General features: G+C 42.6%; 1 protein-coding gene across 1 annotated transcript in view; it reads left to right on the top strand.

Annotated features, from left to right (window-relative positions):
- The window catches only part of LOC149460091 (uncharacterized), a 370,510-nt gene extending 360,836 nt beyond the window's left edge, over window positions 1-9,674 (top strand). The window contains 2 exon segments of the mRNA XM_089680163.1: window positions 9,137-9,210; window positions 9,302-9,674. Coding sequence (XP_089536289.1) covers window positions 9,137-9,210; window positions 9,302-9,379 — 152 coding nt within the window. The 3' untranslated portion in view covers window positions 9,380-9,674.
- Window positions 9,675-27,999: the final 18,325 nt, after the last annotated feature.

Genomic DNA, 27,999 nt, shown 5'->3' on the forward strand with positions numbered 1-27,999 from the left:
GCAGAGGAGTGGCAGAGGAGGCAATGTTTTAGGAGCGAGCAGACGTGGCAGCAGAGGAAGGGGTTGAGGCAGCACTATTCGCAGCCAGAGGCCAGTGCTCCCGGTGTCATCCAGCGGTCGTGTCTCCACCGACAACCCTGCCGTCATCGATTGGTTGGCTCGGTCGTCTTCCTCTTCCCAAGTCACCTCTGACACCTACAGCCAACGGTCGGTGGGTACGTCAGACACAACCGTTAGTTGGCATGGCCCGGGAGCAAGCCCACTGAAATCACGTGTCCTCTACCTGCCCCTGTCCTTTGGTGTTCCCTCACCAAGCGAAGTATCGCATGCTGTGGGCTCAGCCCCACTGTACAGTGAGGAAGAGCTAACAGAGGGCGGTCAGGAACGGGGGGAGACATCCGCCTTTTTAGCAGCTAGGCGAAGAAGTAGTGGCGAGGAGAGTGGCCCGGTAGCCGGTCTAGAGACAGGTCTGTCTCCTGACCCAGACGCAGCCGAGGGGGCTAGTAGTGAGGCAGAGACCCTACTTGATGATGAGGAGGTTGATCGCACTTGGCAGCCTCGTCGTCATCAGGCAATTTCTTCCGCATCATCAGGAGAAGAGGGTGGCAGCTTGGCAGTGAGCGAAACAGTCGGTGGGTTGCCCAGGAGACAGCAGCAGGGTCGCAGCAGTGTCAGTGGAAGCAGTGTCAGTGGAGCCAAACGGCCACGGAGTAGAGCACCAGCTCCACTGCAGCCTACCACCACGGCCAGTAGTGGTGTCGGTGTGCACGGAGGAAGCAGCAGTCAGCCAGTGAGGAGTATCGGGGGCAAAGTTTCCTACTCGGCGGTGTGGCAATTTTTCGTCAAGCCGCCCGAGGAAGTAAACGTAGCCGTATGTCGACTATGTGGCCAGAAAGTCAAGCGTGGCCAGGGGGCCCATGTTGGGACTACAGCGTTGCGGCAGCATATGCAGCGTCGCCATTTGGTGGCCTGGGAAAACCGTGATAAAGATACGGCGGTTCTGCCCGCCCCAGCCCCCGCTCCATCACCCGCTCTGTTACTTGCTCCGTCACCCGACGTCAATCGCCCTCCATCAGCCAGTCAAGGCTCCAACACCTCTGCTGAGGGGAGTTGTCACTCGTTGGCATCTTCCGCTCGTTCAGATGCTCCTTCTCCTGCTACTCCTCTTCACGGATTCCGTCAGCAGTCTTTCTTGGAATCCGTTTCCAAGAGACAACAGTTTGCGAGCACGCACCCGACGGTGCAAAAGCTGAACGTCCTCCTGTCCAAGTTGCTGGTGCTGCAGTCCCTCCCTTTCCAAGTGGTGGACTCAGCACCTTTCAGAGAAATGATGGCTTGTGCCGCGCCGCGGTGGAGAGTGCCAAGCCGTCATTTCTTCGCCAAAAAGGCAGTGCCAGCCCTGCATTCACATGTAGAAGACATGGTGGGCCAGTCTTTGAGCATGTCGGTCTCTGCCAAAGTGCACGGCAGCGCCGACGTGTGGAGCTGTAACTACGGTCAGGGACAGTACATGTCATTTACGGCCCACTGGGTGAACGTGGTGCCGTCACAGCCGCACCAGCAACTTGGACAGGTCACGCCGCTTTTGCCTCCACGTTTGCACGTCCTTGGTCCGGCAAAGATGTCCGCCTCTACCACCTCTTCTTCCGCCGTGTCCTCAGCCGCCACCCCCGTGCCAAGTCCCATTACCCGACCGGCATATCACATGTGCAGGGCGCAACGGTGTCACGCTGTTCTGCACCTGGTATGCCTTGGCGAACGTAGTCACACAGGGGAGGAACTTCTGAGTGTAATGAACAGAGAAATCGACAGATGGCTGTCTCCGCGCAAACTGAAAATCGGAACCATGTTGACCGACAACGGAAAGAACATGGTGTCTGCTCTGCGTCAAGGAAGGTTGTGCCATGCGCCATGCATGGCTCACGTGTTCAATCTGGTTGTCAAGCGGTTCCTAAAATCCACCATCCCACTGCAAGACATCCTTAAAATGTCACGTAAACTTTGCATGCATTTCAGCCATTCCTACACCGCAAAGCACACCCTCCTTGAGCTGCAGCGGCAGAACGGAATTCCACATCATCGCCTGATCTGCGACGTTGCAACAAGGTGGAATTCAACCCTACACATGTTAGACCGCCTTTACGAGCAGCGAAAGGCCATCACCGATTTCCTGATGTTACAAGTGGATAAAGGTACTCCCCTGTGTAACTTCGATGTCAGCCATTGGCAGCTCATGCGTGACACCTGCCGCTTGCTCAGGCCCTTTGAGGAGGCCACGCTATTCGTGAGTCGGCAGGACTATGGGATGAACGACGTCATTCCTCTGTTGCACGTCCTTGAACAAATGCTGTTAACAATGGCTGGTCGGGGTGCGGTAGACGTGGCGCACAGATCTCAACGCCACATGACCCCTGTGGGGGCAGGACAGGAAGAAGAGGAGGAGGTAGAGGAGGACATTTGTGCTCAGGAATTATTGAGTGAAATGGGTGGTTTTTCCACTCAGCGGACAGGAGTGGAGGAGCAGGAGCATCTGGTAGAGGAGGAGGAGGAGGAGACAGAGGACCCAGACGCACCGTGGCAGTATGCTGTGGAGATGGAGGCAGGGAGTCCCTCGCATTCCTTGGCACAAATGGCCCATAGCATGCTCGGTTGCTTGCGTAGCGACAGCCGAATAATAACCATCAGACAGAGGGATGACTTTTGGCTGTCCACCTTGTTGGACCCTCGCTACCGTTCCAAAATGGTGGCCTTTTTCACACCTGCTGAGAGGGAGGCCAAAATAACGTACTATAAAAACCACCTATGTAGTCAGTTGGTCTCTGCCTTTGTGCGCCAACGTCCATCCTCAGACACTGTGGGCCCTGTGCGCTCGCGTTCCGCTGCCATGGCAGCAGGGGAGGGGTGGGGTGGTAGGAGCAGTGGCAGCTCCACCAGCAGCGGCTGCCTCAGTCTGCAGTCGATGATGAGTAGCTTTCTTCACCAGCGCAGTGAGGAAACTACTAACCAGCCGCAGCAGCAGCAGCAGCAGCATCAGGTGGACCTGGAGCAGGACCTCAAACAACAGGCTTGGGCCTACTTGGACAGCACCCTGCCAACCGAGGTAGACAATCCCCTTGACTACTGGTCAACGAAACTTGACCTTTGGCCCCAACTAGCTGAATTTGCCCTTGAAAGGCTGTCATGCCCGGCCAGTAGCGTGGCATCGGAGCGCGTGTTTAGTGCGGCAGGAGGTATTGTAACTCCGCGGAGGACACGACTGTCCACCCAAAGTGTGGAGAGACTCACGTTTGTGAAAATGAATCAGGCGTGGATTAGTCTGGATTTCAAACCACCAGTTCCTGACACAACTGACTAAATCCGCCATGAATCATGCCTCAAACATGTGCCACTTTCAGGTCTCCTCACACACTGCTGGTGTGTAGAATTTTTTGACATAGGGTGCTGGCAGATTACGGGCCTCCCATAGCTGCTGCCAGGACCCTAATCTGCCATAGGCCCCTATATACCGCCTCCTCATGCTGCTGCCAGGTCCAGAGTCTCTCATGGGTCCCTGTACGGCCTCCCATTGCTGCTGTCTCCATCGCCACACTCTGCCATGTGCCACTTTCAGGTCTCCTCACACACTGCTGGTGTGTAGAATTTTTAGACATAGGGTGCTGGCAGATTATGGGCCTCCTATAGCTGCTGCCAGGCCCCTAATCTGCCATGGGCCCCTATACCGCCTCCTCATGCTGCTGCCAAGTCCAGAGTCTCTCATGGGTCCCTGTACGGCCTCCCATTGCTGCTGTCTCCATCGCCACACTCTGCCATGTGCCACTTTCAGGTCTCCTCACACACTGCTGGTGTGTAGAATTTTTTGACATAGGGTGCTGGCAGATTATGGGCCTCCTATAGCTGCTGCCAGGCCCCTAATCTGCCATGGGCCCCTATACCGCCTCCTCATGCTGCTGCCAAGTCCAGAGTCTCTCATGGGTCCCTGTACGGCCTCCCATTGCTGCTGTCTCCATCGCCACACTCTGCCATGTGCCACTTTCAGGTCTCCTCACACACTGCTGGTGTGTAGAATTTTTTGACATAGGGTGCTGGCAGATTACGGGCCTCCCATAGCTGCTGCCAGGCCCCTAATCTGCCATAGGCCCCTATATACCGCCTCCTCATGCTGCTGCCAGGTCCAGAGTCTCTCATGGGTCCCTGTACGGCCTCCCATTGCTGCTGTCTCCATCGCCACACTCTGCCATGTGCCACTTTCAGGTCTCCTCACACACTGCTGGTGTGTTGAATTTTTTGACATAGGGTGCTGGCAGATTACGGGCCTCCCATAGCTGCTGCCAGGCCCCTAATCTGCCATGGGCCCCTATATACCGCCTCCTCATGCTGCTGCCAGGTCCACAGTGTCTCATGCCATGTGCCACTTTCAGGTCTCCTCACACTGCTGGTGTGTAGAATTTTTTGACATAGGGTGCTGGCAGATTACGGGCCTCCTATAGCTGCTGCCAGGCCCCTAATCTGCCATAGGCCCCTACATACCGCCTCCTCATGCTGCTGCCAGGTCCAGAGTCTCTCATGGGTCCCTGTACGGCCTCCCATTGCTGCTGTCTCCATCGCCACACTCTGCCATGTGCCACTTTCAGGTCTCCTCACACACTGCTGGTGTGTTGAATTTTTTGACATAGGGTGCTGGCAGATTACGGGCCTCCCATAGCTGCTGCCAGGCCCCTAATCTGCCATGGGCCCCTATATACCGCCTCCTCATGCTGCTGCCAGGTCCACAGTGTCTCATGCCATGTGCCACTTTCAGGTCTCCTCACACTGCTGGTGTGTAGAATTTTTTGACATAGGGTGCTGGCAGATTACGGGCCTCCTATAGCTGCTGCCAGGCCCCTAATCTGCCATAGGCCCCTATATACCGCCTCCTCATGCTGCTGCCAGGTCCAGAGTCTCTCATGGGTCCCTGTACGGCCTCCCATTGCTGCTGTCTCCATCGCCACACTCTGCCATGTGCCACTTTCAGGTCTCCTCACACACTGCTGGTGTGTTGAATTTTTTGACATAGGGTGCTGGCAGATTACGGGCCTCCCATAGCTGCTGCCAGGCCCCTAATCTGCCATAGGCCCCTATATACCGCCTCCTCATGCTGCTGCCAGGTCCAGAGTCTCTCATGGGTCCCTGTACGGCCTCCCATTGCTGCTGTCTCCATCGCCACACTCTGCCATGTGCCACTTTCAGGTCTCCTCACACTGCTGGTGGGTTCCATTTTTTGTCATAGGGTGCTGGCAGATTACGGGCCTCCCATAGCTGCTGCCAGGCCCCTAATCTGCCATGGGCCCCCGTACCGACTCCTCATGCTGCTGCCAGGCCCGTAATCTGTCATGGGCCCCTGTTGTCGCTTGTTGGCATATTCCGCTCGTTCAGATGCTCCTTCTCCTGCTACTCCTCTTCACGGATTCCGTCAGCAGTCTTTCTTGGAATCCGTTTCCAAGAGACAACAGTTTGCGAGCACGCACCAGACGGTGCAGAAACTGAACGTCCTCCTGTCCAAGTTGCTGCTGCCAGGCTCGTAATCTGTCATGCGCCCCTGTACCGCCTCCTCATGCTGCTGCCAGGTCCAGAGTGTGTCATTTTTGTGATCCCAATGAAGATATTTTATCTTTCTACCTTTCCCTGCTGAGATGGCTGCGCTACAAATTAGAGGTTTGGTTGTCATTGGAACAGGAAGGCATAGACAGCGATAAAATAATACACACTGTCATGCCAGACAGGGAAATTACAGAGGTTGAAAATATAGTAGCGCTCTTCACAGAGAAAGAAATTCTTTAAGTTCTGCTTAGTGCATTTAAGATAAGGCTTAACAATTTTAAAATGTTGTTTAATGAAAGAAAAGGAATAAATGGTGCAAACAAAAATGTTTAAAGAAATACTAGCAACTGTAAAAAAAGGGAAAAAAAGGTATGAAAAGTACTTAACAGGGTTTTTGGTTGGTCTGTTGTTGAATCACTTCAGCATGAGTCCAATCTCACAGAGTCACTGGCCCTCAGAATGACTATTGCATATATGCATAGTTTAATGAAAATTGGAATGCTCCTAAGCTGAAGCTGCACCTGCTTTTTGTGGCCCCTTATTAAGCTAAATGCAGAAATTACATGTCTAATCAAAGGCTCTGATGTGGGGCTGAGGGTGTGGATGTGTTCCATGTAGTCAGGTCCAGAGTCTCTCATGGGTCCCTGTACGGCCTCCCATTGCTGCTGTCTCCATCGCCACACTCTGCCATGTGCCACTTTCAGGTCTCCTCACACACTGCTGGTGTGTTGAATTTTTTGACATAGGGTGCTGGCAGATTACGGGCCTCCCATAGCTGCTGCCAGGCCCCTAATCTGCCATGGGCCCCTATATACCGCCTCCTCATGCTGCTGCCAGGTCCACAGTGTCTCATGCCATGTGCCACTTTCAGGTCTCCTCACACTGCTGGTGTGTAGAATTTTTTGACATAGGGTGCTGGCAGATTACGGGCCTCCTATAGCTGCTGCCAGGCCCCTAATCTGCCATAGGCCCCTATATACCGCCTCCTCATGCTGCTGCCAGGTCCAGAGTCTCTCATGGGTCCCTGTACGGCCTCCCATTGCTGCTGTCTCCATCGCCACACTCTGCCATGTGCCACTTTCAGGTCTCCTCACACACTGCTGGTGTGTTGAATTTTTTGACATAGGGTGCTGGCAGATTACGGGCCTCCCATAGCTGCTGCCAGGCCCCTAATCTGCCATAGGCCCCTATATACCGCCTCCTCATGCTGCTGCCAGGTCCAGAGTCTCTCATGGGTCCCTGTACGGCCTCCCATTGCTGCTGTCTCCATCGCCACACTCTGCCATGTGCCACTTTCAGGTCTCCTCACACTGCTGGTGGGTTCCATTTTTTGTCATAGGGTGCTGGCAGATTACGGGCCTCCCATAGCTGCTGCCAGGCCCCTAATCTGCCATGGGCCCCCGTACCGACTCCTCATGCTGCTGCCAGGCCCGTAATCTGTCATGGGCCCCTGTTGTCGCTTGTTGGCATATTCCGCTCGTTCAGATGCTCCTTCTCCTGCTACTCCTCTTCACGGATTCCGTCAGCAGTCTTTCTTGGAATCCGTTTCCAAGAGACAACAGTTTGCGAGCACGCACCAGACGGTGCAGAAACTGAACGTCCTCCTGTCCAAGTTGCTGCTGCCAGGCTCGTAATCTGTCATGCGCCCCTGTACCGCCTCCTCATGCTGCTGCCAGGTCCGGAGTGTGTCATTTTTGTGATCCCAATGAAGATATTTTATCTTTCTACCTTTCCCTGCTGAGATGGCTGCGCTACAAATTAGAGGTTTGGTTGTCATTGGAACAGGAAGGCATAGACAGCGATAAAATAATACACACTGTCATGCCAGACAGGGAAATTACAGAGGTTGAAAATATAGTAGCGCTCTTCACAGAGAAAGAAATTCTTTAAGTTCTGCTTAGTGCATTTAAGATAAGGCTTAACAATTTTAAAATGTTGTTTAATGAAAGAAAAGGAATAAATGGTGCAAACAAAAATGTTTAAAGAAATACTAGCAACTGTAAAAAAAGGGAAAAAAAGGTATGAAAAGTACTTAACAGGGTTCTTGGTTGGTCTGTTGTTGAATCACTTCAGCATGAGTCCAATCTCACAGAGTCACTGGCCCTCAGAATGACTATTGCATATATGCATAGTTTAATGAAAATTGGAATGCTCCTAAGCTGAAGCTGCACCTGCTTTTTGTGGCCCCTTATTAAGCTAAATGCAGAAATTACATGTCTAATCAAAGGCTCTGATGTGGGGCTGAGGGTGTGGATGTGTTCCATGTAGTCAGCAGACCCTCCTTTAGATGTAGTGTTCTTACTGCATCAATATTTTTCATATTTTGAAGACTACATTTGTTATATCTACTATGTGTGGCTCCCTAAAAAGTGATAATGTGTCTATTTTGGCCCTGCGCCTAACAATACAGTATAGGTGTTTTTAGTCTTGTAGTCCCCTTATACTTTTGTAGTATATACCATAACATAATTTAATCATATCAGAAATTCTGAGTTTATGTGTTCATGCTGGGAACTGAATAGATAATGTCTATGTCAGATTCTGCAAGCCATCAAATGTAGAACTGCTAAATGGCTTTTCAATGACCACATACAGCCTTACAGCCATGATTTGTATGTTTATTCCCTCAACTGTAGGCTAATGTACAGTACTTATGAAACGCATAGAGTCTGGTTTTTGTTCTTCTAACTACACTTATGATAAGCTCATTAAACTACATCTGTTTTTCCAGACACTGTCTTTGATGATAGTTATGATGGCTAACTGACTGTTAAGAAGTGCAGTGTTCTAAGTATTGATAACGATTGTTTAGATTGTGGCCAATTTTTTAAATTTCTTTGCAGTTTAATGGTCTGTGTTTGTGGATTACTTTGATCTTTCTGAACTAGTTATACAGGAATTCAGAGGCCTGTAGGTGAATAAAATGTACCAATCTTTAATGATATATAATGTTGCAAAGCTGCAAACACCCCATTTGCCACTTAGTTTGGTGTTCTTCAGACCTTATTATCATCACAATAGAGTTATTTTTAAGTTAACTGACACTGCTACATTTGGCCTGGGTGGCCAGTTTTTAAGACCTCTGGTCATGAAGGGGTTAGACAAAAGAGAATTCTTACAGCCCCCTAGCAAGTGCCACCCTTATTCCTTCTTAGCAAGAGACCGGCCTTGACTATTGTCAACAGGAATAAAGAGTACCATTCATGGGCAGATCTCTCATGAGATTTGCCTGTCCTCATTTGACATGTTTGATGCTGGGATCATTTCCCCTGCTTAGTCATTCATATCCTGTACACAACCAGATTTTGACAAGTTATACCCAAATTTCCTGCTTTGCTCACAATTTCTGAGCAATGCATGACTTCTATTTTTCTTACTATTTGTACTTTAAGATCTAACCAGCTCTTACTCATACATTAACATAATTTACATTTCTCTTTATTTTGCTATCTAAATCACTCATATTACATGTTCATATCACATCCCACTGCTCAGAAAATAAAACTGTTACTTTATGTCAGAAATTCTGTCTAATTTGTTTGTTTTTGATTTATTGCAGATGCCATCAGTTTTATTATTTCAATAACTTATCGATCAAGCGATCCAGATAGTCAAACTTTAATCATTAACCTGGTAAGATATGCTACACGGATTATTTGTTTACATGTATTGAAATGTATTTGTATAGTGAACTGATAGTTATCTATTGTCTATTTTCTTATAGATAAACAAAATACTTCAAACCAATTTTCCAAATCAAAATGTGACAGCTGTTATTAAACAAGTACGTAAAATCAGTTAGTTGTAGCCCATTTAAAACATTGGATACAATTCCACAAATGTCTTCAATGAAGCACTGAAACATTCTGAAAACTCAGGAAACCATGGAAAATACAAAAAAAGTATTTTTTACTCAGTTTTCCACTTAAGTATTAAAGGACTTTTACATTTTATAAATGAAGCATAAAGTTTTAAACAGAATATCCTGTTTTTATTGCCCTACAAATGATATATAGATTGTATAATTGATAGTCATGTCATTTAATTTAACATTACATTTAAAATGTACAAATAAATAATAAAGAATAATAAAAATACATCTGTCTGTTCATTGTTTTTATCTCATAGCTTTATTAATGTGAGAATCTGAGAAGTGAGAGAGAATTTATGTACACTTTTAAGTTCCTGGGGCTCTGTAGAGTACCAGCTGGAGTTGTGGCTCTCAGTGTCCTGGAATTCAAGAGTCACAAGGCAGTTTAGTGTGGACATTGCATCTGTAGACTTCTCCAGTGTCTGTCCCTGTACCATGCTCTTCTCCATTGACTACCACTGCACCTTTACACTTTTCCACTGTCATATTAAATAAATGCCTCTGCATTCTATTATTATTGGTTTTAATAATAACTTAAGACTTAGGTTGTGAAGGGCAAGTGCAGATTGGCATAGAGCCCACTCCCACTACTGTAGCAGATGATGCAAACCTGAAAAGGAGGGTCACACACGGATGGTATCATCCACAAGGAAGTTTTGGTTCTGCCATGGTGTTCTGTCTGAGCAGTATCCCATAAATTTTCTTGTAGACTATACTAGATGTGTGTGACCCTCCATTTCAACTGACATAGAATTGTACTATTCTCATAATTATAAGCAGATGTCCAGAGAACCCCCCACATTAGCTGCTAAAAGCCCTACCATCAGATGTCAAGAGTCCCTCACTCTCCCTTACCTTGTGCTGCTGTTGGGAAGGAGTTGAGAGTGGAGCTGGGAAACAGAAAATGCAGAGTCTAGAGGAGGACCAGAGGAGGGCTGGAGTCAGCTGCCAGAGTCTGCTGACTGCTGAGATCAGGGGAGGTGGAGATGAGGGGGTTTTGTGGCTGCACAGAGGCACAAGATCTGATGGAGGAGTCCTGTACTCCTCACTGCTGCTAACTGCTGAAACAAGGTGGGGGTGGAAGCGAGGAGGGTACCGCAGCTACAAGAGAGGGGTGAGGGCTACATGAATGGCCTGGCAGGCAGAACTTGGCCTGTGGGCCTTGTATTTGACACATGTGCTAAAGCAACTGAAAAATAGCATAGAGGCAACATGACATTCAGTAAAAATACAGAAGTGACATCACTAGAAAATAGTCATGAACCTGGAACTACCTTCAGAATATACTGCAGAGGTCTGAGTTAAGGAGGCTCTTTCAACAGAATTCTCTTTGTGTACTGCAACCAGAAAGGGGTGCCCATAACCCCTTCTCATGTTCGTACTAGTGTTGGAACTACTTTGCCACTTTAGCAAAAAACCCAGTGTGACAAACAGCCCCTGTCAGTTGTCAGTGGGGTATATCTGCCACATAGAATTTTGCAGTTCTTAACCTTTTGGTGCCGACCATACTCAAATAGGCAGATATGGGCTTTGCCGCCGAGGGGGCGCATATTTGTGTACCCAAAGTAAAACCGTTGAGAGCGTGTTCATTTTACACATTTACAGGCGCCTCATGGAAAGGTTCCGATTGCTACTTGTGACCGGGGCCTTTCTGATCATGTGACTGCTGTGACAGACAATCACAGCAGTCACATGACCCTAAACCCCACCCCCACCTCCCAGAGTCAGACACCCTGGGTAGGTGCTGGTAGGTGCCAGTGCCAAGGGGTTAAGGTAAATGGGTGACAGTAAGAGGTCTGTAGCAGGATGCAAGGGATTAAGTACTGGCCACACCCTACTTCCCACCTGGGGTATTATTTGTCTTCCCTGGGTTAATCAGGGTGGGTGCTGAGAAAGGAGACAAGAAGGCTATGAGATAACATGTCTGCAGGACTGGGGCAGACCCAGTGAGGTCTATTTACCAGACAGGAGACTTAAACCTGTGTGATTGGACTTTTGTTTTTGGACTATGTTTTTTACCCCTGTGCTGGCCCCAGGCCCAGGCGGGAATCCTTTGTTTGGTGTATGCTGACCAATAAACATGAGCAGGAAGCCCTTTAACCTCACATGTGGCTTAGGATTACCACTTTGTGAGCTCTCCACTTGATGCTGAACCCCACACCAGTTATAAGAGGCCTCAAACGTTTGAGTGCCCTTCAAAAGGTTGTGCTGTATGCTGATAATCTTCTTTTCTTTGTCACCAGTCCCAATATAAATATACTCGATCTTCTACTAGAACTACACGTTTATGTAGGTTTCTCTAACTATAAAATAAATCAGTGTTTATTATTTAGTTGGTAGGAAAGTTATAGAGTCCACAAACTATGGTATATACCGGTATATAAAAATTGATAAATCCTGATGTATTTACTGCCCATCTCATTTCTCGAGGCCCAAAAATGCCAGGACAGTACAAATACCCCCCAACTGACCACGTTTTGAAAAGTAGTCTGAGGTATTTAGTCAAAGGCATGGCAAGTTTTTTGAAGTTGTAATTTTTTGTCATAATTTTGTGGAAAATTAGGAAATGAAAAAAAAGTATTTTTACAATTTTGTTCTTTTTTTTACATACTGTCACCAATGCAGTACAGCGTCATCATATAACTAGTAGGCGGTGATCAGGGACACTGACTGGTGACAGTATGAAAAAAAAATGTTTTTACATTTCTATACTTTGTAAAACATTTTAATACATTTTTTAGAAATGTTTTAATGTTTTTTTTTCTACTCCTGTGACCAGAGCAATACAATGTTACCATAGTAACATTGTACTACTCTGGCCAAGTGATCGGGATTTTTTTTTACACATTATGACTGCTTATACCAATTAATTTCTTTGGTAGAAGCAAGCATTTTTACTGAAAGAAACTGATTCATTCAGTAGTTATGTTGTAATCAGCTGTGATTGGTCACAGCTGATCACATGCTACAGATGGGCTGTGATTGGCCCAGTCTGTACATGTGACCAATCACAGCTAGCAGCACAGTTGTAAGCAATGAATGGCATGAAAGGAAGCCATTTATTGTTTACAACTGTCATGTGATTGGTCACAGTGAACACATGACACTGGCAGTGGGCCGGTGTAGTGATCTGTCATTGGCTGTGTATGGTGATAAATCGCGCCAGAGCATGGCCCATGAGGCACGATTCTGGCAGGACATCATAGGGCGTCTTTCCAGGATAATAGGGTTCCCGCTCAGCCATCATCGTACAATAGGCCCAGGCGGGAAGGAATTAATCCCGCTCTGGACTCTCTGCAGAGAGTGCAGTCTAAGTTTCGCTTTGACTGCGCACAGAAGAAAACCGGACACTTTCTAACATCTCTGTAAATGGAGAGATTCTCTTTGGGAGCCTTCCAGCCATTCAAGCAACACTGCCAAGATATCGCCCCACTTCATGTGTTGTCAATTTCTTACTCCCTAATACTGACGTTTACGAGTAAACAAAGGGACAGAGTCCTTTTCTTTGCTCACTGTTCTATTTAGAATTCTAACTAGAATTCTGCATGAATATGCAGATTCTATTTAAAATCTGCATATTCGTGGCAGTCTGACCAATCACAGAGGGGAGGCTCTGGTAGTGTGGTAGACCAGCCCATAAATAGGAGAGAGTCATGCTAGCAGGGAAGTCAGGTGGAAGATGGATTGCTGAGAGGTGTTGCTGTGTAGCCTGGGAGGGAGCCCCAGAGGAGGGGGTTATGCTTCCAAGCTAGAGGCTGGAAGATAAGGAGAAGCTGAAAAAGGGAGCTCTACTGCCCTGCCATCCACTGGGAAAGGACAGCCTGCAAAGCTTGGATAAGAACCAGCCCAGCTAGAAGGCCTGGAAGCAGTTCTATTCACAGTTGCAGGAAAAGGACAGTGTGAGTATCTCTACACCCACAGGGCCTAGAAAGGAGAGGTCTGCTGGATGCAAGTTCTGGAAAGTCTTCAGGGGACAGTTCATAGCTTACCCAATTTCTTGTCCTGGGATCAGATACCGTAGATAGGTGGGCTGGTATTCTGTGCACCGAGGGGACAGAGAGCTCCTACACATTTTGACGTTGCTAGAAATCCACTCAGGGTACCCCAAGCTCCTAGAAGGGGATTACTTTACTAAGGACTGTAATTGTTCTGGATGGAACACAGTCAAGTGTTTGCAATTTTTTTGCTTACGTATGCCAGAGCAGGAAAGTCCTCATCATTCTGTTTCTTCAATCAAATTGGGCATCCTATAACCCCTTTACCCTATCCAAATTTAACTCCTTAATAAAACAAAAAACCCAAGTCCATGGACTGTTTACTGACTTTGGGATGCAAGTGTGGAAAATACACATTGCCTGGCTTGCAGAGCTTAAGTGAGACCCAAAAAATCCAGCAGTCCTTACGAGGGTAGTGCTATAATTACATAGGATTTTTGCCATCTATAAAAATCTTCAACCCATTCACTGCTACAACAGCTGTTGCAGAAGGTCAGTGTCAAATTATGTTTTCTAATTATTTTATGGCAAATGTGTTTGCAGTCTAAAGCCTAGAACACCCGATGAAAATATCGGAAAAATGTCCATTTTTTTGCTTGCTAGTCTCATATGGAAAATGAAGAGTTCACAAAAGTTACAATTCCCATAAGGCAGAATACAACTTTGGATGTGATATAATGTAATGTATTATATTGTAATATCCGAGCCTGCACAGTCTTGGTCGGCAGCTACAGGACCAGCTAAATACCCATACATCGCTGGTGCTATACCATCACAGGGGTCCTCCTCCACATCCATTGTGTCCACCAGACACAGTGGAATGCAGATCCCTGTAATTGGGACCTGGTGATCATGTGATTGATATCCTATCACATGATCACAATGACAACAAATCTGTTATGAATTTGATTCATAACAGCTTTGCTTCTGTTCCTGGAGAGCTGTGATTGGCCCACAGCTCTCATATGGCACATGGGGCCAATCATAGCACCCTGTACCATGTGACCAGCTGGAGCCAATCATAGATCACTGTATTTTGAAGTGCTACTCTGAGTAAAGTATAAAAAAAAATAGTGAAAAAACAATTAAACATAATATTTAAAAAAAATGAATATATTGAGAGAATTTTTTTTTACTACTTGGCAAGCGCCGGCTCTGGGCAAAGCGGCGAACCCTTACGTCTCTTTTCTTGCTCATGCGTACGTCCCCCCCCCCCCTTGCTCCCTATGTTGCTCCAGGGACAGAAGAGAGAACACACGTTAGTTTAGCACATTTAACACTTTCATTGCCCTTATCACCCCATCACCCAGCCAGTGCCATTAGTACAGTGTCAGTATAAAGCATTTTTCACTGATCACTGTATTCCGGCCACTAGCGACATCAGATAGCATCAGGGTCTGTAAGCTCCTCTCCCAGCCAGGGTCAGATAGCGTTAGATTGCCCGCACACTATCGCACTCATGATATAGGTCACTGACCACCGTCATTACTAGTATAGTGTTTGTATGGATCAATATATTGATCACAAACAGAACTATACTAGTGCATCCTTAGTATAGTGTTCCCAAAAACACAGTGTTAGCAGGATCAGACCTGTTTGTTGCCAGCACCAGCATTTAGCTGCTGTTTTTCATGGAAGATTTGTACCAATTGATTGTGGGTCAAAGAAATTATTATGCACAACAATACATGGCCGCCCACCCAAATTCAGCTCTTGCCAGACAATTCACAAAGAAACCTATCACGGTTTCCCAATTTAAAGCTTTTTTGGGCCTAACCCTCAACATGGGTACTACAACAAATAATGAATTGCGGTCATATTGGTCCACAGACCCGATTCATCATATTCCCATGTTCTCTGCTGTTACCTATATTCCCAACAATGACCAGCAACATACTGGTACGTCACTGGACTTTGAGTGGTTATACCAGGATGATGCCTGCAGCTACAGGCATCATCCTGGTATCATTTTTTTTTTCAATTAGTAATCCACTTTCATATAAAAACAATCCTAATTGCTAACTACCCCCTGGATCACTATTGCAAGCAGTGGGAAGGGATGTTCCCTCCCCCCCAACTTTCCACGGTTGACCATACAGCTGTTCAGAGACCAGAATGCCGCAGTCATCTCTATGGTCTAAAAAACCGGAAGCTACGGGCATTTCATCATTTCCATTTCACTGGATATAAACAACATCATTTTAAATTTGGGAAAGCATCTGATCTGACTGATCTTGGTGCGATTAGATGCTTTAAGGGCAGAGAGAGATTCAAGCCTATTGCTATCACAGGGGATATTTAGATTCCCTGTGATAACAATAAAAGTTAATAAAAAAAAGAAAGGGACATTGTAAGAATAAAAACAGCAAAATAAATCATTAAAAAAAATGTCACCCCCACCTCCATCTCCGTGCTTCTCATGCAAAGGCAAACACAAGCGGCAGTCCTGTGTCAGTAAAAACAGAGATTGCACCATGCATTTGAGTTATCACTGCAAACATCTGATCGAGGGCAGTAATTAAAGCACAAGACCTCTTGTTTAAATCTAACCCTAGATTCACATATATGTGGCCATGCGTGCCGCATTTTGCACGGGCATGAGAGCCCATTCATTTGAATGGATTCTCGTGACACGCAGGGAAGAAGTCCCTGCACTTCTTCTGAAAACACAGCCCACACGGGAACCTCGGTTCCCAGTATGGCTGCATTTTCCAGTGTGGGCAGCGTGCCATTAGAACTAATGGCACCTGCCTGCGTGTCCGCATTCCTCTGTGCGGGTGGTGCAGCTGCAAGGATTTTCATGCGGATCTGCAGCCACACCACCCGCACAGATGTGAACCTAGCCTAAAGTGGTGACATGTTAAGGCTTTCAAAGCTTTGCCTATAGATTTAAGTAGTTTATCGCCATTGCACAGACGTGCGCAATTTTAAACCATTTCATGTTTGGTATCCATTTACTTGGCGTAACATCATCTTTTATATGTTATCAAACAATTGGGCAATATATTGTGTTTTTTGTGCAAAATTTCTTCTAATGTTGACCCAGAAATGCCAGGATAGTAGAAGCACTCCCCTAAATGACCCCTTTTTGGAAAGTAGACACTCCAAGGTATTTGCTAAGAGGCATGGTGAGTATTTTGAAGATCGTATTTGTTGCCACAAGTTTTTGGAAAAAGGAGGAAAGAAAATGATAATGTATTTTTTCTTCTCTTTTTTTCTTTTTCAAAACCCTGTGGCAAAAATGATATCTGAAAAATACTCACCATGCCTCTTATCAAACTCCTTAAGATGTCTACTTTCCAAAAAGGGGTTATTTGGAGGGGTGTTTGTACTGTCCTGGCATTTTAGGGTCTCTGAAACTGTTATAGGTAGTGATGAAATGACCCGGAGGTGGTCATTGGATTTTGGGAACCAGTATGTAGCTAGGCTGCCAAAAAGTCTTTCACATGTGGTATCCCCATACTTGGGAGAAGAAGGAGAATGTGTTTTGGGGTGTTATTCCACATATACCCATGGCATGCATGAGCAATATATCATTTCAGTGGCAACTTTGTGTAACAAAAAAACTTTTTTTGTAATTTTCCAAAAAACATTTTGGCAAAAAAAATCTTCCATGGACTTAACATGCCTCTCAGCAAATTCCTTGGGGTATCTACTTTCCAAAAAAGGTGTAATATCAGGGGTTTTTGTACAGCCCTGGCCAAGTGGTTATCATACAATTAAAATTTTCATGCTTGTCCCTTTGGATAAACTGTCATGATCGGCTCTCAAAAACTATGTATTAATGATCAGATTATCAGATGAGTGGCCCAAAAGCAAAATGTTTCATTCAATTTTTTTATTGAATGTATTAGGCTTTAGACCAAGTTCATACAGGATGTATTAATGCGTACCCCATTTGAGGGCTGTGTTTATCTGCACCTGGATGCATCCAGTGTAGGAAGTCACATTCATGTCAATACAGCAACTGCATGGACACAGCCATTGCTCCCAGTTTAACATCTACAGATAATCATGGCATCCACACGGAGTGTTCAATGATACGTCATGTGTGAACAAGGTGAACTGTCAGGTTAAAATAAACTGTACAGACCAAAACCAGCAATACATGGATTTAAATTTAGCTGGTCCAGCAGGAACCAGTCGAATTTGGATCTAGACAGGCTGATTGTGCAAAAGTCGATCTATCGAACATTTTCTCTTGATCAGCACAGGTGGTACTAATGAGTGTATTCTGACAGCGTAGAAATCTCCCCTTGTCATAATGTGAGGGGAAAAAGGGAGTAGCCTGTGTAGCACTACCCCTTTATGAGTTGCTGTAAGATTTGGGCCCCCCTATAGTCCTGCACAGCCAGGCATTACACATCTTCACAAGAGCTTGCATTCAGAGTCAGAAATCAGTCCTTGAGCTTTGGTTTTGCTGTTTTAACTAAGGTTAGGGGTGTACAGGATGCCCAAGGGTACTGATAAACTGAGGACAACTTCCTGGAACTATTTACAAGCCTTCTCTGCAGCATAGTCTCTGTTGGAGAGTTAGCCAGCGTCTCCTTAGTAGGAGGGTACTACAGCTGTTTTAACTGCTTCCCGACCACCCTACATCAGAAATACTGCTACAGGGCAGCACGGGGTGTGCAAAATCACGTATATATATATGTGATTGTACACTCCTTGATTGTTAGGGACTGATGTGAATGTACAATATATACACCGTGTTCCAAATTATTATGCAAATTCTATTTAAGTGTCACAAAGATGAAATATTTTGTTTTTCAGTTTAACTCATGGATAGCATTTATACTTCTATATTACAACACTTAAACCTATAATATCCCAGAAAAGTGATCTACCTTCACCCTTGAAGGCCAGCTTAACAATATATATGTGACATTTCTATGAGCAAATACATCAAATCAAATGAAATAAAAACCAAAAAAAAAAAAAAAAAAATTTATATAAAAATTATAAAATTATAAAAATTATACAAAATTATGTCCAAAGTCCCACCGTGTCCAAAAATAAAATCAAAAATCCCCAAAAAAATAGTCCTCACAAGTGTAACACAAAAACTTAAACTTTTTCTTCTTCTTTCATCACAAAAACCTTCTTAATACCCGCAAATCCTGATATTCGTGTACCTCAAAAAGGAAAAAAACTCGACATAGTGTCATACCTTAAATAATAAAACACACGTGCCACTCACTGTGCAGCATGCAAAATAAACGTGTATACTCAAACCAAGTGTCAAAACACATACAAATAAGTGAAATGACAATATGAGTGAAAGCACATTTACATAGGATATGCAATGCTATGTGTAAAACCACTCCACAGATAACACTGCCAGTGTATAACACAACACCCTATATATATATAAAAAGTGATAACCAAAACCCAGATCACCACTCTCCAACTCTAATATGGATGGGTAATTACCCTATAGCAGAAACAGCAGGGCAGATTAACCACTCTGGGTTACACTCTCCTCTCATCGATTTTCTCCAAAGACTAGGGTCACTTCCTCCACTTTCCTCCAGAAAACCAGTCACAAATATAAAAGATATTCTTCTTTATTGGTAACTCACATAACAATTCCGTGGTAACAGCTCCTCCTCACAAGCAGTGTCCACATGGATAGGTTCAGGGAAACATAAACCGCATGTTCCCACTTCCAAGATGGCCGCGATCGCACTGTTTCCCTGAACCTGAGTGAAAGAGTGAAATAGTTCAATGCCTTGGACAAGGTATGAAAACATTAGATATTTCACGAAAACTTAAGCATGATCATTGCACTATTAAGAGATTTGTGGCTGATTCAGAGCACAGACGGGTTCATGCAGATAAAGGCACATTGAGGAAGATTTCTGCCAGATCCATGCATCGGATCAAGAGAGCAGCTGCTAAAATACCATTACATAGCAGCAAACAGATATTTGAAGCTGCTGGTGCCTCTGGAGTCCCACGGACATCAAGGTGTAGAGTCCTCCAGAGTCTTGCAACTGTGCATAAACCTTCCACTAACCAATGCTCACAAGCAGAAACGGCTGCATTGGGCAGAAAAATACATGAAGAATAATTTTCAACTGTTCACTGATGAGTGCCATGCAACCCTGGATGGTCCAGATGGATGGAGTAGTGGATGGTCCAGATGGATGGAGTAGTGGATGGTTGGTGGACAGCCACCCTGTTTCAACAAGGCTGCGACGTCAACAAGGCGGTGGTGGAGTCATGTTTTGGGCCGAAATCATGGGAACAGAGCTGGTCGGCCCCTTTAGGGTCCCCGAAGGTGTAAAGATGACCTCTGCAAAGTATGTGGAGTTTATGACTGACCACTTTCTTCCCTGGCACAGAAGGAAGAACTATGCTTTCCGTAATAAAATCTTCTTCATGCATGACAATGTACCATCTCATGCTGTAAATAATACCTCTGCATCAATGGCTGCTATGGGGATAAAAGGAGAGAAAGTCATGGTGTGACCTCCATCCTCCCCTGACCTCAATCCTATTGAGAACCTTTGGAGCATCGTCAAGCAAATGATCTATGAGGGTGGGAGGAAGTTTACATCCAAACAGCAGCTCTGGGAGGCTATTCTGACATCTTGCAAACAAATTCAAGCAGAAACTGTCCAAAAACTCACAAGTTCAATGGATGCAAGACTTGTGAAGCTGCTATCAAATAAGGAGTCCTATGTTAAAATGTAATGTGACCTGTTAAAATGTTTAAAAAGTTAAAATGTTGTTAAAAGTTTGATTGAAATAGCTTTTGATTTCAGTAAATATGCTGCAAACACAACAAATGACAATTTTCAGTTCTTTACAACCTATAAAGTGTTTTGAAACTTACTGTGCGTAATAATTTGGAACAGTGCATTGGAAGTTTTTTATGTTTAAAAAAAATACTGTTATCATTAGGAGGTTTGTTCAATAAAATTTGAATTGTACTCTTAATAGTTGATAACATGAGAATTATGCTGACTGTTATTTACATCAATTTAGGTAAATGAGAAAAATATAATTTGCATAATAATTTGGAACAGGGTGTATGTGTAAAGCGCTGTGTAAATTGACGGCACTATATAAGTACCTGAAATAAATAAATATATATATATATATACACACACGTGATTTTGCATTTCCGGGTGGGGGCACGCGCCCTACCTGCACCGCCATTCGCAGCCTTGGTTGTCAATCAACGGGTCCTGGCTGGTAATTACTCCAGCGCTCAGCGATGTCCGAGGATCTACAATGGGAAGGAGAGCTGTTTTGTTTACCAACAGTTCTCTTCCCTGTCAGCACAGCACAGCCATCCAGAGCAATGTGATTACAATAAAGCACACAGGCACTGCCCATTAGTAAAACACTCCCTGCACACAGTTAACCCTTTGATTGCCCCTCATGTTAACCCCTTCCTGCCCAGTGCCATTAGTACAGCTTTTTATTAGCACTGATCACTGTATTGGTGTCACTGGGGATTTCAGTGACAGCAAGTCAGTTTCCCCCCAGTGTCAGAATGCCCACTACAGTCCTGCTATAAGTCACTGATTGCCGCCATTACTAGTAAAAATAAAAAATAATTTTAAAAATCCCAGTATATATACCGCCATTTGTAAACGCTATAACCTTCACGTAAACCAATTAATTTACACGTATTGGGATTTTTTTTTTTAGCAAAGACATGTAGTAGAATACATTTTGGCTGAAATTTATGACAAAATTTGAGTTTCAAAATTTTTTTACTGGACATGTTTATTAGAAAAAGTCAAAAATATTGTTTTTTTTATATTAACAATTTTTACTGATTTTTCACACACATATATATATATATATATATATAACAAAATAGAAAGACGAAGCACATTGATGGTAAAATCTGCATGGTTACAAACATAATGTCACATAGCTACAGTGGGGAGGCTATCAGAACAGCACAGTTGTAGAAAGGTGGGAAGGGGAGAAATTATCCCATGGGTGCCATACTGCCTCAAACACAACTGTTGAACCGGAATGTGTAGCAGTCAGGTATTCCATCTGTCGTACCAAAAATATTGTTTTTTTTCTCAAAATTGTCTTTTTTTTATAGCGCAAAAAATAAAAAATGCACAGGCAATCAAATACCACTGAAAGAAAGCTCAATTCATGGTAAAAGAAGGACATAAATTTCAATTGGGTGCAGCGTTCCATGACCAAGCAATTGTCAAAGTAATGAAGCACCGCAATGCAAAAAATGGCCTGGTCTGGAAGGGGGGATAAATCCTCAGGAGGGCAAGAGGTTAAGGGCCTCCTTTCCGTCATGGGATCATGGCAGCAGGGGTTTCAAGTTACCCCCAGGCTCTGCTCAATGGAGGTAACTTGACAGGTCAATCAGGGTAATCTGACTGGTAAACTTCTAGACGATTTGGGGGGGGGGGGGAGGGTCATCTATGATAGGTCAGGAAAGGTCACCTGACCCCCAAAGAAATTTCTAGAAGGCCAAAGGGTTCCTATAAAAACGATCTGTCAAAGGAGTCCGTCGCCAGCCTCCTGAGAGGGCTAACTGGGAAGCTCCCCTCCCCCCTCGTTGTGGTCTAGTTTATGTGGTGGGTCTCTTTTGCATTTATTACAAAAGGGGACAAATAAAATATTTTATTGTGGAATGTTATGGTGGGTCAAGCTATACTTTTAAGTGATAAATATAAATAAACAGCGCAAACATAGACCTCTCTATCACAACAAATATATAAAGTGCAAACATATATAGAAAATTATATTAGTAGTGAAAGTCCATCATGATAATAGACAACAAAAGTTCAGAAAATTCGTGCAAAAAGATCAAAAATTCTTCTGATGAAAAGAAAAACTTCCACCTTCCACCCGTGCAAACCAACATCAAATGCACTCACCAGATATAGGTGAATGAAACGCCTTTTAGGAATTTTTATGGGATCCTAAACCCTCTTTCGTGTCCACTCTATAGGAATCCTCACCTTCAGTATAGGCTCCACCATACAACCGGGGAGAGAAAATCTCAGATAGTGTGATATTGCAAACTACCGTTTTTAAATAAAATCAAGGATTAAGGCCACTCACATTTAAATCACTTTAAAAAGGCATATTTATTAGGACAAGCTTCTTCCAGATGGACAATGAATGTCAGACAACCTCCTCAGGAATCTCACATCACAGCTCCAGGATACAGCAGAAGCTCCACAGAGATCAAACATGCACAGATCCCAAAAAGATGGCCGCTGGAACGCACCGCTCAGCGTGCGCTCCACTCACCGGGAGTGACGTCAGACGTACGGGGTAAAGACCGGAAATGCGTCAACGCGTTTCGCCCCTCCCATCGGGCATTCTCAAGACGTCCATTTCCTGTCTAAAGCTCCCTTAAATACCCAACAGGGACCCACCCCTCCGTTACAATTGGTCAAAACACATCCCCAGGATAATCAAAAACCACTCCTCCTGTTGTGTGACGTGAGAGTCCTTTACAAACGAGGCATATACCTACACAACTTAAAAACCTTTTTAAAAATTCCCATCAATACTAGATTTACTCCTTGCAACAAAATATATTAATACATATCCCTAGTGGGACAAAAAATATAAATTAAAAATTGCCTACATATTACAAAAAAACGTTCTTTATTAAATGAGTAATAAATTACATCCCTACTGAATAGTGATAAAAATAAAATTAAAAAAATGAAAAATAAAAAATACAATAAAAATAAAAATAACTATAAAAATGAAAAAAAGAGAAAAAGAAAATGAAAAAATGAAAAAAATATGTAATAAAATAAAAATAAAAATAAATATAAATATAAAACTAAAACTAAAAACAAAAATAAAATAAAAATAAAAATAAAATAAAATAAAAATAAAATAAAATAAAAATAAAATTGAAATAAAATAAAAATAATAATAAAAATAAATATGAAAATGAAATAGAATAAAAATGAAAATAAAATTAAAAATAAAAATAAAATAAAAATGAAAATAAAAATAAATATAAAAAATAAAAAAATATATAAATATAATAAAAATGAAAAATTTTTTTTTAATTAAATACAAATAATCAAAAAAACTATATGAAAAGACATATAAGATATATAAATAATCTATTTAGTAGTGATAAGACACACATAAAGAATTTTTATATCTCTATAAAAATAACTATGCTATTACCAATTAGACAAAAAACAATTAATGTCTATGTCCGAGTTCAACCCCTTAGGGTGTAGAGATCCCAATTGAAAGATCCATTTTGTTTCATTCTGTGAGATACTCTTCACCATATCTCCTCCCCTCCAAGGGGAAAAAATCCGATCAATCCCACAGAATTTTAAACACGATGGATCCCTATTATGATACATTCTAAAATGGTAAGAAAGACTGTGATATTTGTATCCTTTTTTGATATTCCTAATATGTTCACCTAATCTCACTGACAATTTCCTAGATGTTCTACCTACGTATTGGAGGTGACATGAGCATTCCAACAAATACGTAACAAAGGAACTGTCACAAGATATGAAATTATTTATTTTATAAGAGGAGCCCGTGGAGCAAGAATGAAACGAATCATATCTCCTCTTAGTGTCTCCTTTCATATTTCTACATGCCATACACCTATTACATTTATAAAACCCCACAGTATCCAAAAAAGTTGCCTTTTGCTTAGGAATATCTGGAATATTTTTTGCTAACTTCATTCTCAATGTGGGCGGTTTCCTATAAATAAATGAAGGTTTCCTAGGTAATAAATCATGGAGAACCTCATCCCTTTTAAGAATCGACCAATGTTTCCTTATTATGTTCTCAATAACCTTATGTTGATTTGAATAACCCGTAATAAAAGCTAATTCACCTATTCTCTTTTTTTTCTTATTATTCGTTAGTAATTCATCTCTGTTTATCTTCTTCACCTGATCCATTGCACCTGTTAAAATTTTTTCTTCACAGCCATTTTCTCTAAACCTTTCTAACAGAATATTTGCTTGCTCTTGAAATGTCTTATTATCATCACAATTCCGTTTCAGTCTTATCAGTTGACTTTTAGGAATGGACCTCAACCAGTTCCTATGATGACAGCTATGGATTGGGATGTAAGCATTCCTGTCCACTTCTTTAAAATATGTTTTTGTGTGAAGATAATCCCCCTGTTTATAGATGACTAAATCCAGAAAATCTATAGATTCTATACCGATATGATTTGTGAAAGTAATATTATAAGGATTACACCCCATTTCACGGATGTATTCCTCTAGATCACTCCTTGTTCCCTTCCAGATTATCACGATGTCATCTATAAACCTTCTAAAGAGTAATAATTTCTCATTCATCTTTTCAAATATAGCCTTATCTTCCCACATGCTCATAAAAAGATTGGCTACTGATGGAGCATACTTCGCTCCCATCGCAACTCCAGTACACTGCCTATAATAATTGTTAGAATGCCAAAAATAATTATTTGACATTGCTAAATCAAGACAATCTAGCAAGAAATCAATTTGATCACCTTTTAAACCCGATTTATTCTCCAATGCCCACCTCACTGCTCTTAAAGCATCCTCATGTCTAATGTTGGTATATAATGCATTAACATCAACACTGGCCAGAACACAGTTCTCTTTAATCCTTATTTTTTTCAAAACTGAGATCAAATCACCACTATCCTTCAAATAAGATGGAAAACCTGACACCAGGGGTTGCAGGAATTCATCCACATATTCCCCTAGTCTCGAAAACAGTGAGTCAATCCCATTGATGATGGGTCTTCCAGGTGGTTTTAATAAACTTTTATGAATCTTGGGTAGTTGGTATATAACAGGTGTAACAGGTGCTTTTGGTACCAAATATCTCGCTTCTTTTTTATTTAGAAAACCTTCTTTTTCACCTCTTTTCACTAATTTCATTAATTTATTTTTATAACTTTTTATAGGGTTACCCCTCAATTTCTCATAGGTACTTTCATCACCCACCAATCTATTCAATTCTTCATAATAATCATTCATATTCAACACCACCACCCCTCCCCCTTTATCCGCTGATCTTATTACAATATTATTATTTTTTTCTAATTGTTGAATTCCTCTGATTAAATCATGCTTCATCCTCTTACTTGGAACGGATAGTACCTCTAAATCATATTCTACCATCTTTTTGAATGCATCTATACAGCAATTATTTCCCACTTTTGGGTTGAACACAGACTTGTTCCTCAAATTAGTGTGCTTATAAACCCCTTCATTCCCATCATTACTCATTATTCCACCCTTATGAGAGTCAATAACATTCTGTTTGGAATTTTTACTCCAATACTTTTTTAAATTTAATTTTCTAATAAATCTATGAAGATCGATGTACGTCTCCAATTTATTTAATTTTTTATCGGGTGCATACTTCAAACCTAATGCTAAGACCCTCATTTCTTCCTCTTTTAAAATATAATCACTTAAATTGAAAATTCCTTTATTTACATTGACCTTTTCCTTTTTCCTTTTACCTCCTCTACATCCCCTGTATTTCTTCCTCCCCAATAAGGATCCTGATAGTTTGGGTCCTGATAATTTTGATAATATTGATGATTTGGAGTTGGTTTCCATCCACCCCTCCCCCCTCTGTTTGGATAATACTGGCCCCCTCTCCCTCTCCAATTGTAAGCTCCCCTTTGGTTCCCCCCTCTCCATGGCGGTCCCACAAAACCTCCTCTTGGAAAAACCTTTCCCTCATTTTGATAATTATATGGGGATCCCATTAGAGGTCCAAATCTATTATATGTGGGCACCCCATAGTTGGAAGATGGATTCTCATCAATATTCTTCCTGGGGGAAGAAGAATTCTTTTGGACATTTTTAGAGAAAGCAACTGTAACTGCTTTAGTCTTTAATCCAGATGGTCCCAAATTAGAAACATGATCTTTAGTATCCCCCTCAACTGAAGAATTTCTAGAGTCATCAGTTCCCTTACTGTTATCATCCTGCCACTTATAAACTTTTTGGGATTTATAATCTTGTATATCTCTGCCATATTTCTTAATTTTCTTCTTTTTTGTGTCCTCATCTACTTTGTTTATATATTCTTGAGTTTGTTTTGCCTTTTCCTTAAAATCCATCGATTCACTAAAAGGGGCCATTTTCTCCTTTAGATTATACATTTTTTCTTCCAAAATATTAAGCTTCCTTTTTCTTCTTTGTACAATTAATTCCATAAGTTTTTTCTCAACATGGTTGAAAAATGAAAACCACTCTTCATCCAGCTCTTTACCCACAAGGCCATCACTGGGAGCAACTTCCCATCTAAGCCTCCTTGGAGTAATCCCTTCTTTGATATATTTTTCAAGTGTCACTACATCCCACCACGCTCTCACCTGTTTGTCCAGAGAATTTTTTAAAATTCTAAAATCCTTAGACAAATCAGTGTTCTCTATATTTTGTGAAAAAATATCTTCCACATTCACCCTTTTTTGAGAAACAAAACTGAATAAATCCATGGCTGCAAGATCAAATAAACAGGCGAACAATATATATAAATATATAACCCCTGAAAAAAACTAAAAATTCTTCCTGCGCCAAGTGAAAAACACTACTACAGGATCTATCCTGCTGCTGTGCAATGTGATGAACACAAAATGTGATAAATATAAATATTTTAAAAGAGGAAGAAATGAGGGTCTTAGCATTAGGTTTGAAGTATGCACCCGATAAAAAATTAAATAAATTGGAGACGTACATCGATCTTCATAGATTTATTAGAAAATTAAATTTAAAAAAGTATTGGAGTAAAAATTCCAAACAGAATGTTATTGACTCTCATAAGGGTGGAATAATGAGTAATGATGGGAATGAAGGGGTTTATAAGCACACTAATTTGAGGAACAAGTCTGTGTTCAACCCAAAAGTGGGAAATAATTGCTGTATAGATGCATTCAAAAAGATGGTAGAATATGATTTAGAGGTACTATCCGTTCCAAGTAAGAGGATGAAGCATGATTTAATCAGAGGAATTCAACAATTAGAAAAAAATAATAATATTGTAATAAGATCAGCGGATAAAGGGGGAGGGGTGGTGGTGTTGAATATGAATGACTATTATGAAGAATTGAATAGATTGGTGGGTGATGAAAGTACCTATGAGAAATTGAGGGGTAACCCTATAAAAAGTTATAAAAATAAATTAATGAAATTAGTGAAAAGAGGTGAAAAAGAAGGTTTTCTAAATAAAAAAGAAGCGAGATATTTGGTACCAAAAGCCCCTGTTACACCTGTTATATACCAACTACCCAAGATTCATAAAAGTTTATTAAAACCACCTGGAAGACCCATCATCAATGGGATTGACTCACTGTTTTCGAGACTAGGGGAATATGTGGATGAATTCCTGCAACCCCTGGTGTCAGGTTTTCCATCTTATTTGAAGGATAGTGGTGATTTGATCTCAGTTTTGAAAAAAATAAGGATTAAAGAGAACTGTGTTCTGGCCAGTGTTGATGTTAATGCATTATATACCAACATTAGACATGAGGATGCTTTAAGAGCAGTGAGGTGGGCATTGGAGAATAAATCGGGTTTAAAAGGTGAT

Source organism: Staurois parvus, unplaced genomic scaffold, assembly GCF_062004578.1.
Source record: "Staurois parvus isolate SC_StPar_1 unplaced genomic scaffold, SC_StPar_1.0 ptg000235l, whole genome shotgun sequence".
Taxonomy (NCBI): Eukaryota; Metazoa; Chordata; class Amphibia; order Anura; family Ranidae; genus Staurois; species Staurois parvus.